This window comes from Sus scrofa, chromosome 11, assembly GCF_000003025.6.
Source record: "Sus scrofa isolate TJ Tabasco breed Duroc chromosome 11, Sscrofa11.1, whole genome shotgun sequence".
Lineage (NCBI taxonomy): Eukaryota > Metazoa > Chordata > Mammalia > Artiodactyla > Suidae > Sus > Sus scrofa.
In genome coordinates, this window is record NC_010453.5 from 70,850,044 (window position 1) to 70,864,939 (window position 14,896).

At 45.4% G+C, this 14,896-nt stretch overlaps 1 protein-coding gene across 2 annotated transcripts in view; it reads right to left on the reverse strand.

Annotated features, from left to right (window-relative positions):
- Positions 1-11,898, reverse strand: part of FGF14 (fibroblast growth factor 14) — a 610,568-nt gene extending 598,670 nt beyond the window's left edge. The window contains exon 1 of one of the 2 annotated variants that reach the window (XM_021065381.1): positions 10,814-11,898. In XM_021065381.1, the coding sequence (XP_020921040.1) occupies positions 10,814-11,021 (208 nt within the window). In that variant the 5' untranslated portion in view covers positions 11,022-11,898. Of the gene's footprint in view, positions 1-1,960; positions 9,375-10,813 lie in introns of those variants that run through there. The other variant, XM_021065382.1, reaches the window with a different exon arrangement.

The following is a 14,896-nucleotide window of genomic DNA, read 5'->3' on the forward strand; positions in this document are numbered from 1 at the left end:
ACCCATAAAAGGGAGGCCGTGCCCGTGGCCTGGCCCAGACCACAAATCTAAAGCTACGTCAGCCCTGCACTTACAGGAAACAACTCTCAAGGACCCTAGCATACACCCATCATAACCCTCCACCCCAGCTTTAGCTAGCTTACCTTACCCTACAACACAGGACCTGCCTGCCTTTTAAGGAAATTCCCAACCTCATAGGCACCCGTGACCTGCCTCTTCCAATGCTCCATGAAACTCACCCTTGCCCAACCTGGGACGAGTGCTCCTCTGCTTTCGAGGCCCTGTACCCCCCAATATGAGGATTTTTTCCCCTTAATAAAGGACATCATAGTTGCTACTAAGTAGTTTTCATTTTGTCAGTCAACAGTTTGGGCCACAAGATAGGACCTGAAGACAGCAGCTGAAGACTGGGAGGAAGTCCCCCAGATGCAGGTGGAGGCACCCACTGAGCCCTTTTAGTTTGCTGCCCCTTGGGCTGCTCTCTGGGATCCCTGGCAAGCTTCCCTCAGATCAAGCCCTGATTCTTTTACATCCTGAGCTCTCTGAGTTTGTCCAGCACTTCTGGGTGGAAACTCAGGATGTGAGAGATTCCAGAGTTTCACAGTGAGACCTGCCAGTTCGAATTTGGGTTTATAGTTGGCCTCCTCTACCACGTAAGCACCTTCAGGAGGTCCTTGTAAGTCCCGGGAACTGTGCCCCAGCAGTCAGAGACACTACATCTGGTTGAATTAGGGAGGATTATTTCTAGGGAAAATAATGAGTACCTCTCAATTTAAAGAAAGCAAGATGGCAGCCTTAGGACATTCACAAAGCCTGGGGGTTAAATCCACAGCATAAACCACTGAGGGATTTGGGGAAGTAAATTAAAGCAAAAAATTCAGACTTTTCTGACCAATGGCACATCAGTTATCTAAGTAGGCATAAGCTGGACTATTAAAAGCCATTAAAGCTATTAGGGCGTCTGCCACTATAGGAAACCTTATAAAAGGAATAATAGATCTACTGCGAATGGGATTCTTGGAAGTCAAAGCCACAAAACTGGTGGGCGGAAGTCAAGCACTTAAAAGCTATTAGAGTTTTCACCATCCATACTAGGCTAAGTTGGTCACAGGGTAGGTTAGATAGACACTAGGTCACTTAGCACACTCAAGAAAATTCCATGCAAGAAGCTACACTGTAAAACACCACAAAATCCCCAACCCAGCAGTACATCCCTCTGAGGTATTAACTTGGCTCCAAGAGACCCAAAGTTCAGCTTAAAAAGTAGGACCCTCAAGTTTCAATGAATTAAGCACATGCCACCTGCTTATTTTATGCCTCAGAAGCTGTAGGTATCTACAACACTGGCAAAATCTTATTAAGACAATCTGGAATTACAATAGCAATTATGGGGAATGTTCCAATTAAACAGGATTTTTCTTTTAAGAAGTGCACTTAAAAATAAGGGCTCCCAAATCAAACAAACAGAGTAGGATACCCATTTTAAGTGGCATGCAAAGCCTCCAAAAGGCTCCAAGATTCCAAAAACATCTTCGTTGAAAGATTCATTTCAACGAGCTAATGAAAAATTCAGGACACAAAAGGTACCTAAAGAGAAGACTGTTAGAAGTGACTTCGACTACTCCCCTCTGTCTTTTTCCTGCAGTTCTCACCGGCCGCTAATCCTCTAACTGACCTGCCTTTCCACTCTAAAGAAACTACAATACCATAAACAAAACAAATCAGGGACCTTACAGATGTCCCCACACCTCCCCAAAGAGGCCCCTCTCAGGGGTGATAGACTCCAAGGGATTTTCCAGTAACCTCTACCACTTAGTCCCTTAAGAAGCCAGCGGGAAGCTAAAGTTAAAATTAATGAAAAATCTTGGCAAATTCTGGCAGATAACAGAGCCGCACTCCACTTGCTCTGGGCCTGTTGACGGGATCTTGAGAAAACTGGCAAGCGCCAGAGAATTCTTACCTGAGTCAGCCCTCCTGGATCTGTCTGTCTGCAGTGCCCAGTTGAGGGAGGAAGGGAAAACTCACGCTGTTTCTTCCTTCCCAAGACCTATTTGTTGTTGATCCTTTCTTTCCCAGGGACAGTTAGTGCCTTCTTGTCTGTCTCATGTCAGGTCTTTGGCTTGGGAACCATCAGGCTGAGGGCCCTCAAGACACGGCCGGACAGCAATGTGGGTTGCACTCCATTCACAGCTAGTGTCCTAATGATTGGAGCCAGTGCTCAAGGGAAATACCCAAGTCTCTCTCTTTGGCTACCTTTGGATGCGGTTCTGGATCTTGGGAGGATACTACCTTTTACACATTTTGGGGGGACAGCTCTTGAATCCAACAGGTTTTCAATATTGCCAGGAACATTTACTCTTTGTGTCAGCTGAAATCTGACAATGTATTTGAAAAAAAAAAAATTAAGTTAGCTCTATAGTGAGAAGTTGGCAAGATTGGAAGTGATACTCAGAGCCCGATAGGAACTTTTTTTTTTTTTTTGAGGTCTTGTCCCCAAAGCTAAGTGCAACTATGCATGCAGAAGGAAAGATCTTCCAAAACAAAGAGCTATCTAGAACACAGAAATCTTTGTATTTCCATCTTAGTTGATGATCTTCTCCCCCCAATTAAAGAAGCAAATAGATAATGTAGTAGGATGGGTGACCAGCCCTCTGATGGCAAACAGCTTGCAACTCAATTCTTGAATTAAAAACAACTACCCTGAACTCAAAAATTGAGTCTTTACAAGAGCAGAAATGAAGCTCCAGAAGCAATTCAAAGCCCAGCTGTCCTTTTTTCCAATCCTCAACCCTCCCCTATGCGGGTAGGTATTGTAAAATTCTGCATGTAGGAAATAAAAGCCCTTCTTGGAGGAACTTGCATTCTTTCCTGTGCTTTGAGATGCAAATATTCTATCCAGTTTTCTTGAGGAACTCATGGCAAATTACTTGAAAAGCAAACTTCAGGGGGGTAATTCTTATCATGGGGGAAGGGGTAAAAAGACTCTTTGGAAACCAGGCCAACAAAAATCTTTTAAAAGTTTAAAGCCATATGAGCAGGTAACTTTGACCTACTCCACTTGCCAGAAACACAATTTAGATCTGTTCTTTTATAAGAAGGCTGTTCTCGTCTTATCATACCTTCAAAATAGTCTTTTTCAATTTCTAAATTTACAGTGAAGTGGTTTTGATTTGTTTTTGTTTTGATTTGAAAATACTTGTGATTCTTCCCAATAGTCCAAAATAACAGAAGGTAAAACAAATCAAGGTAGGTAGGCTCCTCCCCCCAGAAAATGTTCAGAAACTGCAGGTAGAGGCATCTGGGGAATACAAGAAATATAAAGGAATGCCATCTGTTTCAGAACGAACCACACAACTCTGTGAGATGCGTGAAGAGCTCTTGGTAGTGTCACCAGTAAAATACAACATTTTTCTTCTTCCAAGGCTCAAAGTTGCGTGCTGTGCTTTGTCTACAACTCAAAATTGGCTCTTGGAACAGTCACTTCTCCACGGTGAAGGACTTGCCACACTTCTAAAAGGTCAATCCTGATCCCTAAGGTAGCCCTCCATGTCCGATAGTCTCAGATCTTAGATTACAACTTAAATATACTCAACACAGTCCAGGAGAGATACAGGGAAGATGGGAAAGTCCACTCAGAATCCGGACTGGGTGGAAGTTACAGACGCTTGGAACACGAGCGCTGGGGCTGAGCAGAGCTTATTCTAATCAATGCCCTTGCTTTGCAGTCGAGGAAACTGAGGCCCAGAGAACTTCGCGAGCCCGCCCTGGTCTTCCAGCAGCCAGCAGGGACGGGGCTCACCCTCTCCCAGTCCTGAACTCGGGAGTGATCGCCAGCAAGCTGGCTCCTTCCTCCTGCCCAGTGCTTTTTCCTCTACACCTGGCAGCGCATAGGAGATGCTGCCCAGGTGAAGGCGGCCACCTGTGGGCCGGGACCAAACTCTCCCGCAGCCCCTGGACCCGGCGACGCACGGGGGCGCACGCGCGGACGCCGGCCGGGGGCTGGCAAACGCGCGCCGCGTCAGAGGCCGGCCCGCACCCGCACCGCGGCTTCCGGCCACGTGGTTTCCATAGCAACGGCTGCGCCGGCCAGGGGCCCCCCCAGAGACGCCCCCTGGGTCAGAGGTCATCTCTGTAGCAACGGAAACCTCCCGCGCTACGGCGGCTCGGACGGGCCGCTTCCGCCGCATTGCGTAGCAGAGCCCCCGACGCTCGGAGGAGGGGAGCGCCGGGTGGCGGGAATGTGGGGCTCTGGCCGCGGGTCACAGCAGAGGAAGGCCACGCGTCGCCCGCGTGCCCCCTCTCTCCAGGGCTCCGTTAGGCAGGCTCGGGGCCCGACCCCTGGAAGCAGATCCGAGCCGCAGAGGTGGCCGGCTCTTGGCTGGCAGAAAACAGTCCATGCCTCGCTCGCTGCTCAGGAAGGCGGGGGCTCTGTCCCAATCGTGGCGTCCTGCCAGACGTCCTGTCCCTGACACAGACTCCGCGGCCCGCGCAGGGCGGAAGCTGAGTGGCTGAGTGCGGTTAGGAAGTGCTTTAAAGCAAAAAGGAACAAAAGAGTAACGGAGGGGGCACCTCCTTTCAAAACAAGTGGAGCTCGAGGCTGCTTGGCTGCTGGCCCCTCAAGAACAAAAACGTGCCACGCGGGAGGGTCCCATTGACCACCTTCGGAGAAAGGGGTTCAAAAATGATAAGAGGAACAATTCAGATGCACTCTGTTCTGCGGCATGCCTTTAAGAAGAAAATCGAAGATCAGAAAAGAAGCGGAGGGGGCTCCTGCAGAGGGAACGAGACGGTGCCCTGCCACTTGCTGTGTCAAGGCTGAGGGGGCCAGAGGGTGGACGCCTTTGGCGCCTGGGCTGGTGCCTCCGAGGAAGGCCTCAAGTTTGGAGACTTAGCATGTGGGCCTAGGGAATGTTTGCAGGCCCCGTTTCAGGATGCCCTGGCATGGCGGATGGAGAGTAGGAAGGCACCAACAGCTTTTTTCCTTCTTTCCTTTACTATTCAGAAGCCAAATTCTTGGTTGGCTCTGGGAAAGGAAGACCCATGAAGTGAACTTAAGCAAGGAAATTGTATGTTACTGGCAATTACAGCCCTCTGGTTAACTTTCTCAGAGATGCCTGGTTTTTGCTATGAATTCATTTAGTAAAAACATGTTGAAAACCTGCAGTTTGTCATAACGGGATTTTTGGTCAGGCGACGATAAGGGCAATAGTGACTTTTGTCCATTGTTAGGTGACTTTCTTAGCTGATGTTGAAGAGTAGATAAACAAAACTTCAGTATTCCCTGTAAACCATGTCTGCAGTATGCCTCCTTTTTGCTTTTCTGTTTAGGAAGTTTCTAAGAATTCCTCCTTTCAACTTCCCTTTGCTTCCTCATCCTACTTTTTACTACTGGGTCAAAGCAGAACATTAATTTCTCCCGACTAGAGGAATATACAGGGAATACATCCGTAGTCTTTACAAAGCAGAATAACCAAAAAGTGCAGCACTGGAGGTAGAGGGAGAAACAACTCTTCTCAGACAATTCCTTGCCCTTCTGTGCTCAGGTTCAACTCTTATAACTAAATCTGGTACATGGTACACAAACTAAGACCCTAGAAACACCACCCAGACTATGGTACTAGGCAGAGAGACTTGGCAGTGGGTATTTCCCTAACCTCCTGTCCCTCCTGGAGGTGGTACTAAATTGGGCTCAAAGCTTTTATCAAGAATATAGACGCAGTGTGGTGTCTTATTTAAAACTTACTAGAGAAGCTTCAAATACACTGTTCAAACATCCCAACTGTTTCCCCTGAAGGCATAAGAAACTATTTTGAATAAATGCTCCCATTTTGAGACATCTACATGATATTTATAGTAAGCTTATGAGTCAATTGAGTTATGATGCCAAAATGTACAAAGGAGCAAAAACTTTGGTTGTTGTCCTTGTTAGCACATGTATAAAAACACTTCATAAAAGTCTTCAGTGTTTGTGTTGCTAAAACATGGAAGACTGGGTTTGAACATTTTTAAAAGAATGTTCTGCGTGGGAACTATGAAATATGGTATAGAATTAGCTTTAGCACCTTCTGAAAGCAATGCATCATTTGAACAAATGTTCTCAGTGACGGATGCTGCCTAAGATGAGAATAGGCTGGGTATGGGTACAATGAAGTCACCTCCATTGTTAAAACCAAGTTTAGGATATCATGCATGGGATTTCACGCTTGTTAACTTGGATCTAAGTGAAAACAAAAGAAAAAACACCACACTCTCAACAGGTCAGTCCTTGAAAGTCTACCTAAAACGTCATTCTCTGGTTCAGGAAGTGCTACTGCCTGCAAAACTCATTTTGCTGCTTCAGTAACTAAAGCTTCCTGGATGGAGTCCAAGGCCACCTCATGTTATGTGGAATCCCACTCTGGAGGCAAACATAGCAGCCGAAGGACCTTACATCTGTTTGGTGTTCCAGCCCTGCATCTGAAGTGACCATTCCACTGTCTGTGTGCTCGGTGTTCGGGAATGCAGAGATCATGGCCCATTTGTGGTTCCCCCAGCTCTGCAGGAACCCAGGATGAGTCGTCAGGCAGAGGAGAAGGAGTGAAAAAAAATGCTTACTCTTTTTTTGTCTCCCTCTTCCTATTTTCTCCCTTCTTAAGGACATGAGGGCCCTAGCTGTAGAGCAAGTGGCTTTAAAAGAATAACATGTATTTAAATAAGTAACAATAGCATACCAGATGTTTGGGGCACCTAAAACAGCTTAGTCAAAGGCAAAAGCAGAGATGAAAGACACCCAAAAAAAGTAGGCAGTAGGAAGTGAGTTCTACCAACCCTTGCCTGTTTCAGCTCAAAGTTACATGGCAGAGAAGGAGACAGAGTTTAGAAAAGGAAACACTCGGGGCCAGGAGTGTGGGGGATTTTCTAAACGTGCTCTGCAGAACTTGTCTAGGGCATCCACGTCCTACCCTCCCAGCCACTAACACTGGTACTCAATAAAATTACATCCAATTATGATTTATCTTAAAATCTGCGCTTTACAAAATCCTGCCAAGCCACACAAGTTTGTGTCTGTGAGTAGCTGTATATAATAGAGGGTATGTGGCTTCCTTTGCTTGTTGGACATTATGTGTCTGAAGAGACATTGGCGACATGACCTTCGTGTTTATTGTGGACCTCTTTTTTCCAGCCATATTTATTTGTTTAGCAGCCATCGCTCAAGGTTCAGTGACCTAGATTATTCCCCAAACTGGCCCGTGATACAAATGGGTCTGTCCAAACTATCAGTACTGGTTTAAAGAAATATATCAAGCCCTCCTCAGGGCAAAATAAATGCCTCAGACTCAGTATTCCTTATTTAATGATCTGCCTAAAATACAGTCACCTTGAATGACTCATGCAGTGAAAGTTGAAGCAGGTAACATTTATTCTAAACATATAGCTATTGCTCTACTAGGAAAATAGGGAACAGTAGGACATTTAAGTGTGTGTGTGTGTGTGTGTGTGTTCTCTGATAGTTGTACTGTGAAAGATTGGACTTTTTATAAAGACAATAAATTTACTTTCTATCCAGGATTTCCAAACTATTACAGTTTATTTTAAAAAGCATAGATTGTGCAAATATATTCTTTATGCTCTTTTCCAGTTAAGTTTTACATGAAAACAACTGCAAAAGACACCTCTTCTTTAAGCATTAATGAGTCTGGGGGTAGATGAACAACTTTGCCTTTAAGTTCATGACTCAATTATCTGTGTATTTTCACATCAACTCCATTAGATAGCAGTGCTCTGAAAATCCCTCTCAGGAACCCCTGACCCAATGGCCTATACTTGTTGACAACTTAAAGAACTAGGAATAATCGGTAAATTTGTTTATAATTTACAAAGACTAAGAAGAAAAATTAATCTAATAAGAAGTCTTTACATCAAATTCATGATCCTAGTACTGGTACTAGAGGTTCTGTGCCAAGCTTCTTAGTCTGAAACCAGTTAATTGTCCTCATTTTAGATTTAAGATAACATAATAGGTCGTAGTCAATCTGTTCTTTTTGGTTTTAACAGTTAAGAGGATTTTAGTCTTTGTTTTATTTTAATTACCCAATTAACTTCTTAGTTATACTGCTATCTTGGGATCAAAAAACCTGGAAAAGATTTTAGGCTTCATGTTAACAACAGAAGGGGAATGAAATTGACCAACCACAATCCTGAAACTGCAATGGCTAGGCATGGCTTTGATTCAATCTCCAAAGGCAAAACTTTTGCAAGGTGAGCTAAATAGGGTGCCACCTTAATGTCCCATTTTTCAAATAATTTACAAAGCGCTGCAACTCCCAGACTAGACCTCTAACCCGTGGCAATCTAAGACAAACTATCCTATTAGAATAGTTGATATTATTAGATAGTTTGAATTAACCCATCAATTCACACCCCAGTACTTTAGCTTCATAAGCTGCAAAATAAATTGCTCTAAAAATAATTCGTCATTTGCTTGACACCTTCCAAAACGCCTCAGAACGAAAAAAAAAAAAATCTACTTTATTCCAGAGAGATGAAAGTGGGTGGGATGGGGGAGGTGTAATAAAAAAGATGTTGAATCGTGCATGGGTGAAAATTAGTGTTTCCAGTAAAACTGTTTACAACAAAAAAAAAGTATAAAAGGCCGTAAGGAAACTTCGTGTTCCATGTTGAATTATTTCCCACTCTCCAGTACTATGGAAGGACTGACTTCAAGATCCCTAAACAAATGGCCAAGTCTAAAGAAACGCTTCTACAGAATTCCCTTGTCAGAAGGACACAAGAAGGCTTCAAGACCCACTGATTTTCCCGTGTGAGCGAGGAGCCCCTCCCCTCTCACCGCAGCCCCTGGCTTGATCCACTTGGGGAAGTCTCGCCAAAAGGGTCTTCACGCGAACCCAGGAAACGGGAGCGTTGCAGATCTAGGTACGGCCTAGGGACCAGCAAATGTTGGGCTTGATGCGGGCTTGGGGTGCACCTCACTGGCCAAACTGGAATTGCGGCTGGGTAAGGTGACAACACTGCTTTCTCCTGAGTAATTCCCAGGATGGTGGTACCATCTCAGAGTTACTAAACGCTAAGGAGTTAAGGGAGAGAAGGGTAAAAGGACAGGGGACGGAGGCGGGGCTGGGGAAGAAGAGGGGGACGGAAAGCGAGCCGGCCGAGCTAGAGCCCTGGGATGAGAACTCCAAGACCCAGGCTTAGAGCCAACTGCAGCACCGCGCCCAGAGCCTCCACGGCCACCCAACGTCCCAGCTGAAGGCACCTGCCAGGCGTCCGCCGGCACGCGGACATCTGCCCTTTTGGACGCTCTAACTACTCGCAGGTTCCCTCCTGCCGCAGCAGAGGGGGCCGCACGGGGTGCTCAGCCTCCACACCCACCGCCTCCATCCCCGCCCACCCTCACCTCCTCCTCCTCCTCCCTCCTCCCCCCACCTCCTCCTCCTCCGGCTCCCCGGCTCCCGCTGGCGGCAGCTCCTCCGGAGCGCGCCGCCCAGCTACGCTGCATTAGCAAAGCTTCGGAGGCATGGAGACGGCAGCCACTTGCTGCCCGGCCGCTGGGACTCCGGGTGCCAGCGCGGCCGCGGCGGAGCCCGGGGTGTCAGGGCGCCCGCGGGGAGCCATGATCTACTACACCGCAGTGCCAGCGTCAGGAGCCTCGGGCGCCCCGGCTGCCACTGCAGGACGGCCAGGGCCCCGCCCCCGCCCCCAACGCGGCCCCAGACACAAACAGCCCGCCCGGGGCCCTCCCCGGCCTGAACCGAACCGGGGGACACCGCACACCCCCGCTGCCCGCGCGCGCGGCTCCCGGACCCGCTGCGCCCAGCCTCCTCGCCGGCGCGCCGCCGCCACCACGCCGCCCTCCGGCCTGGCCTCCCCGGGTAGCTCGCCCACAGCTCCGCGGCCGCCCCCAAACGCCTCAGACTGAGATACCGGGAGGTGAACCCCGGGGACCCGACTCCCCGAATCACCTGCATTTGCATTCCTTATGTAATGTACTGCAAGTTTCCCGGTTGGAGGCTTTTGGAATGGGGGCGCACGATCGCCAGGAGGCTGAAGCGGCGACCCAGGGCCAGGCTCATCCCACCGGTGGGACCCAAACGCCGGGCCCGGACACTGCTTTTTAAAGGGGAGGTTTAAATGACATATACTAGAGTGACCCGGCTGGTGTGCTCGGTCTGGGGTTCCCTCCCGGCACGAGCCCTGCTCAAGTATCCCCGGTGGCTGGAGGTGTCGGAGGCAGACAGGCGAAGGAGTTAATTAATACTCCGGCACCGAGAGCTCGACGGGGGCGGGAGGCGGGGGCTGACGGAGGAGCGGGGCCGCGAGGGAAGGGGCCTCTTTTACTTGGGTAAAGGCGATGGGGTGGCGAATATTGTGCAAGCTAATCAGAAAGTCTAGAGCCGGGTCTGGGCACCGAGCTACGTCCCCGAACCTGCAGCAGAAGTCGGGAGAGCTCGCGGTTCTTTTTCCTGGCAACTACCGAAGCTTCAGCTGCCTCGGGCCAAACCTGAAGCCATAGCCCTTCAATATTCCACCAAACATCAGCAACCAAATATATTTAAAAAAAAAAAAAAAAAAGTTTCCTCCTCCCTCCTAGTGATGGATTGTGTCACAGCCAAGAGATGCCCAGGATGATTTTCGGGCACACAGACGCCGATCCAGCTGTTAGTTGTTTATCCATGCAACACCTCTATATACCACACTGTCCTGGTCCTTTTCTGTTCCCCTTGCCTTCCTGCATAGCAGAACTGCAGATCTAGCTCAATGAGCAACAGACAGGTTATTATGAGGAAAAACATAACATGATGCATGTTTTGCTTACCAGTTGGGTTCTTGTTTTTCTTAAGACTCTTGCCACAAAGACACTGCAGCATATGCGTTCCTTTGCTGAAAATGTTCCAAAGAAACCACATTGATTTGGGCGAAAAGCAATCCAGCAGCTTAGACACCCTGAGAAAGAAGAGATCCTTGTGGTTGCATAATAATAATTTGAAATCAGTTCTCCTGAAGAGGGGCACCGGTTTTACCATAGGAAAAACGATAATATTCCGGATCTTCTCCCAGTTTTTTCCCCTCACGTGGTATATTTCTTTGAGACTTCTCAGTGATTGTTTTTTTTCGGCCAGGGTGAATGATTTATCCCCCTTGATCACCACTGGATTACCAAAGGGTTGGCAAAAAAATCCTTTTTCAGCATGAAGCCAAACAAAAAGGCAAAGAAATCCCAACTGAGACCAGAACTAATCAGAGAGAACAGTAATGCACAAAAGATCCCCAAAGAGAAAACCATAGCCTTTTTTACTTGATCGCTATGAGGATGGGTGGGTCTGCAGAAGGCAAAGCAGGGTTCATCTCACTGAGAAGAGACTGCCATTGTGTAGTCCCTAGGAGAGAAGGAAAAAAAAAAAAAAAAGGAAAGAAGAAAAGAAAGAAAAAAGAAAAAAAAAAAAAAGAAAGAAAAAGAAAAAAAAACCACCAGCACACACACTCACACACCAATACCACCTCCGAGTCTGACAGCCGAAGACAGAGCCTTCCTTCTGCCAGTGTCGATTTTTTTTATCATCAATCGCCAGTGCTCAGTGGGATCGGATTGAACCTGCAGTTCTCAATCACCACGAAGAAAAGATGCAAATCTAGGTGCCCCCTCCCCTGGTCAGGCTGGTAGTAGGTCGACAGCGCCACAGAGCCCCTGCCTCCTTCCTCTCACTCTCCCAGTTTCCAACAACGGCGAGCATGAGGAAAATCTCCCCTCCGGATTCCTCGCCCAGCCTCGGATGTGAGTTACAGGCATTAGGGGGGAGGAGGAGGAGGAGTTGAAGTTTGCATTGAAAAGACTGGCTTTCCATGACGTAGCCACGTGCTTTCAGACCCGTCACCAGTGAGATGCTTCAACCCGCCCGGGGAGGGCAGTGTCACTGCAGTCTCCCCGCTAGTTCCCCTCTCGAAGTCCCCCCGCCGCCCGCACCCAGCCCCAGCCCCAGCCCCAGCCCCAGCCCCAATATTCCACCCTCTCCCTCCTGGGCCCAGCCGGAGTAGGCAGGCTCGCTGCCTGCTGTTGGAGCCGGCTAACAGAGCCTTCTCTTAAAGGTGAATTTTGAAAAGGAAAATTGATTATAATTTGTAAAGCCTAGAAAATACGGGGGGTTAAATGGAAAGAGTAGTCTGGTACCACTCCACCGCCAAAAATGAGTTCCACTTGACGTTTTCCAAAGCGGCATCTAAAGTATCTGCAACATTAAGGAAAACTCAAGTTCCTTTCGTTCTTATTATTGGATTCCTCTTTAAAGTGCTGTTTGAAAAATATAAACTAGGCATATGACAAATATGTACTTGCAGAAACAGCCTGTTAAAAGGGCAACCACTAAAAGCTGGGTGACAAACTATATTTTGCTGAGAGGGTCATATGTAAATGAGAATATTTATGCCTTTTCTAGACAGACAACCCATATATATATATATACATATGAAGATAATGGGTGATTATATATTTATATTTATTTTGGTACTGAAAGCACTCTGATTCACACCCTAATTCATTGCTTGTTTCTGCACCCATTAATTAAACTAACATTAAAATCACCTTCATTCACTTATCTACATTAATATTTAACCTTGTCACCAGGCACCACAATCTAACCTAGCAAAATGGACCAATTTTCTCTTTCATCAGGATACAACCCAGCTTCCTAATCTCCTGAAAAATCAAAGCTTTAGGACAGAGCTATAGACGTATTTTACTTTACCTGGGAAAAAAATACAATATATAAAATAGTACAAACTATGATAAAGAATATGTAACAAACTCCTGTGTACTCACCAGTCAAAATTACTCAATGTTAAAATTTCATAGTTGTGAGCTGAGCATTTCGGAAAAGTAAAGCTGATCCCTCACACTGCTGTTTGGCAAATGAAGTAAAGTTATGCCAGCTTATTTCCACTTTCATGGGAAAACCGACCTAAAGTTTGTAACTTAAAAAATATACATTCAGACGCTCCATCTTAATTTCAAGAAATTAAAACCACTTCCTCTACTGCATGGTATATCAAGCAATCTTATAAACAAGTAGATGCAGATTTATGTTGTTGAGAATTGATTGAAGAAACTGATTTTAAAGAAAATTACCTCCGTGATCAAATATTAACTCCTTGTTATATTTTCATTTATCCAAAAAAAAGAAAAAAAGAAAATACAACAACCCTCTCACTGCTAAAATTTTCTAACATTTGGGAGGAATTTTGAGATACCAGAATTTGTATCCAATATCCTAAACCCTTTGGGGATATGTCAGTCAATTTCAGCCATCACAGAAATTGAAAACAAGTGAATTTTATTAAAGTTAAGAAACGTGAAAGTTAAACACTGACGTTCTCAGTGTGCCTAAGGAATCATGTTAAATGGTGTAAAGAAATTACCGAGATTAACTGCAGTCTAAGTAAATTTTGAGAAGTAAGAAAAGAGAGAAAACAGTAAGTCCATGAATTTAATGCCAAATGACTTAGAATCTGAAAACAAAACAAAAACAAAAACGGAAGAGTAAAACTCTCTTTTGAAAGAGGGAACTGGGATAGCATCGCCAAATAATAAGGAACGTATTTAAAGTCTGGTCGATTTGCAATGTTGCTGCTAATTTCTGCTGTACAGCAAAGTGGTTCAGTTATATGCATACACACATTCTTTTTTGGAAATATTCTTTTCCATTATGGTTTATCCCAGGGAAGACATTTTGATAGCAGTAATCAGGGTCACATCCCACATGCTGTTTCCATAACTTTCTTGTGTCGGGAGTTCCAGTCTATCCCAATATATGACCATTGGACATATGTCAGAGAAACCGCTGGTTAAAAAGATATTCTCCATCAAGATCTTGTGAACTCACAAAGCGCTAAGGCTCTGTGAAAGCTTGCTGAGTTTCCTGGGGTATTTCACAAGCAGAGTAAATCTGGGGACATATTCTGTTAATTATTGGACTTTTTCACATGCTAAGTTCGTGTAGAGAGAGTATTTTTCAAACCAGCTCTTCTTGCATTTCCAAACTGGACTCTCTTCTCTACCTTGTGACAGTGAATTTGTGGTTTGTTTTGCTCTGTATTAGTGGAAAACTGATCACTTCTTTATCCTGTGACCTAAGGAACAATATAAAAGGTAATTAACTGTGACTACTATTTATTGAGAATCTCTCGTGCCAGGCACTGTGTTAGTCGCTTCTCTTTTTTTATGCTGTGAAAAGGAAGGAGAAGTCTCCTATTATAAGAAATAAAAATTCTGTAGTTTTTTCTATATTTATCATTATATTTTTATTTATATATTGGCACATTTATCATTTTTCTATATTTACCATTACATTGTTTACATTACATAAGCTATTAGTCCCATTATTAAACAAACAGAAAATACCAAATACTTTTGTCTGAAAAAGATGGCCTAATACTGATTCAGGTCACCTTTGGTCCAAGGGAGTTGCAATTCCTAATGAACTCTGAGTAACCCAATTTAATTATTCAACCAATATTTATTGAGCATTTACCCTGTGGAAGTAATTGTACAAGACTCCATTATGATGTTAATTCATAAAATTAAAGCAGATTTCCAGTTACACAATAAAGAAGACCAAGGGCTGTTTGCCTCCAGTTTCGGAATGATCCAAAGATACTTACACTGACCTAAGTTCAGACCTTTATTTAAGTTTTGCTTTGGAAGACATCAAAATATTTACTTACCTTTTGCCATGCTACATTCAAGTCAATATTAATGACAAAACCCAGAAATTATTATAAAGTACATGCAAGCTTTAGAACTAAAGAAAATAAGAAAAACCTCATAGCCACTGTAAAATTGACAGTTGAGTTCCCATCGTGGCTCAGTGGTTAATGAACCGGACTAGGAACCATGAGGCTGCGGGTT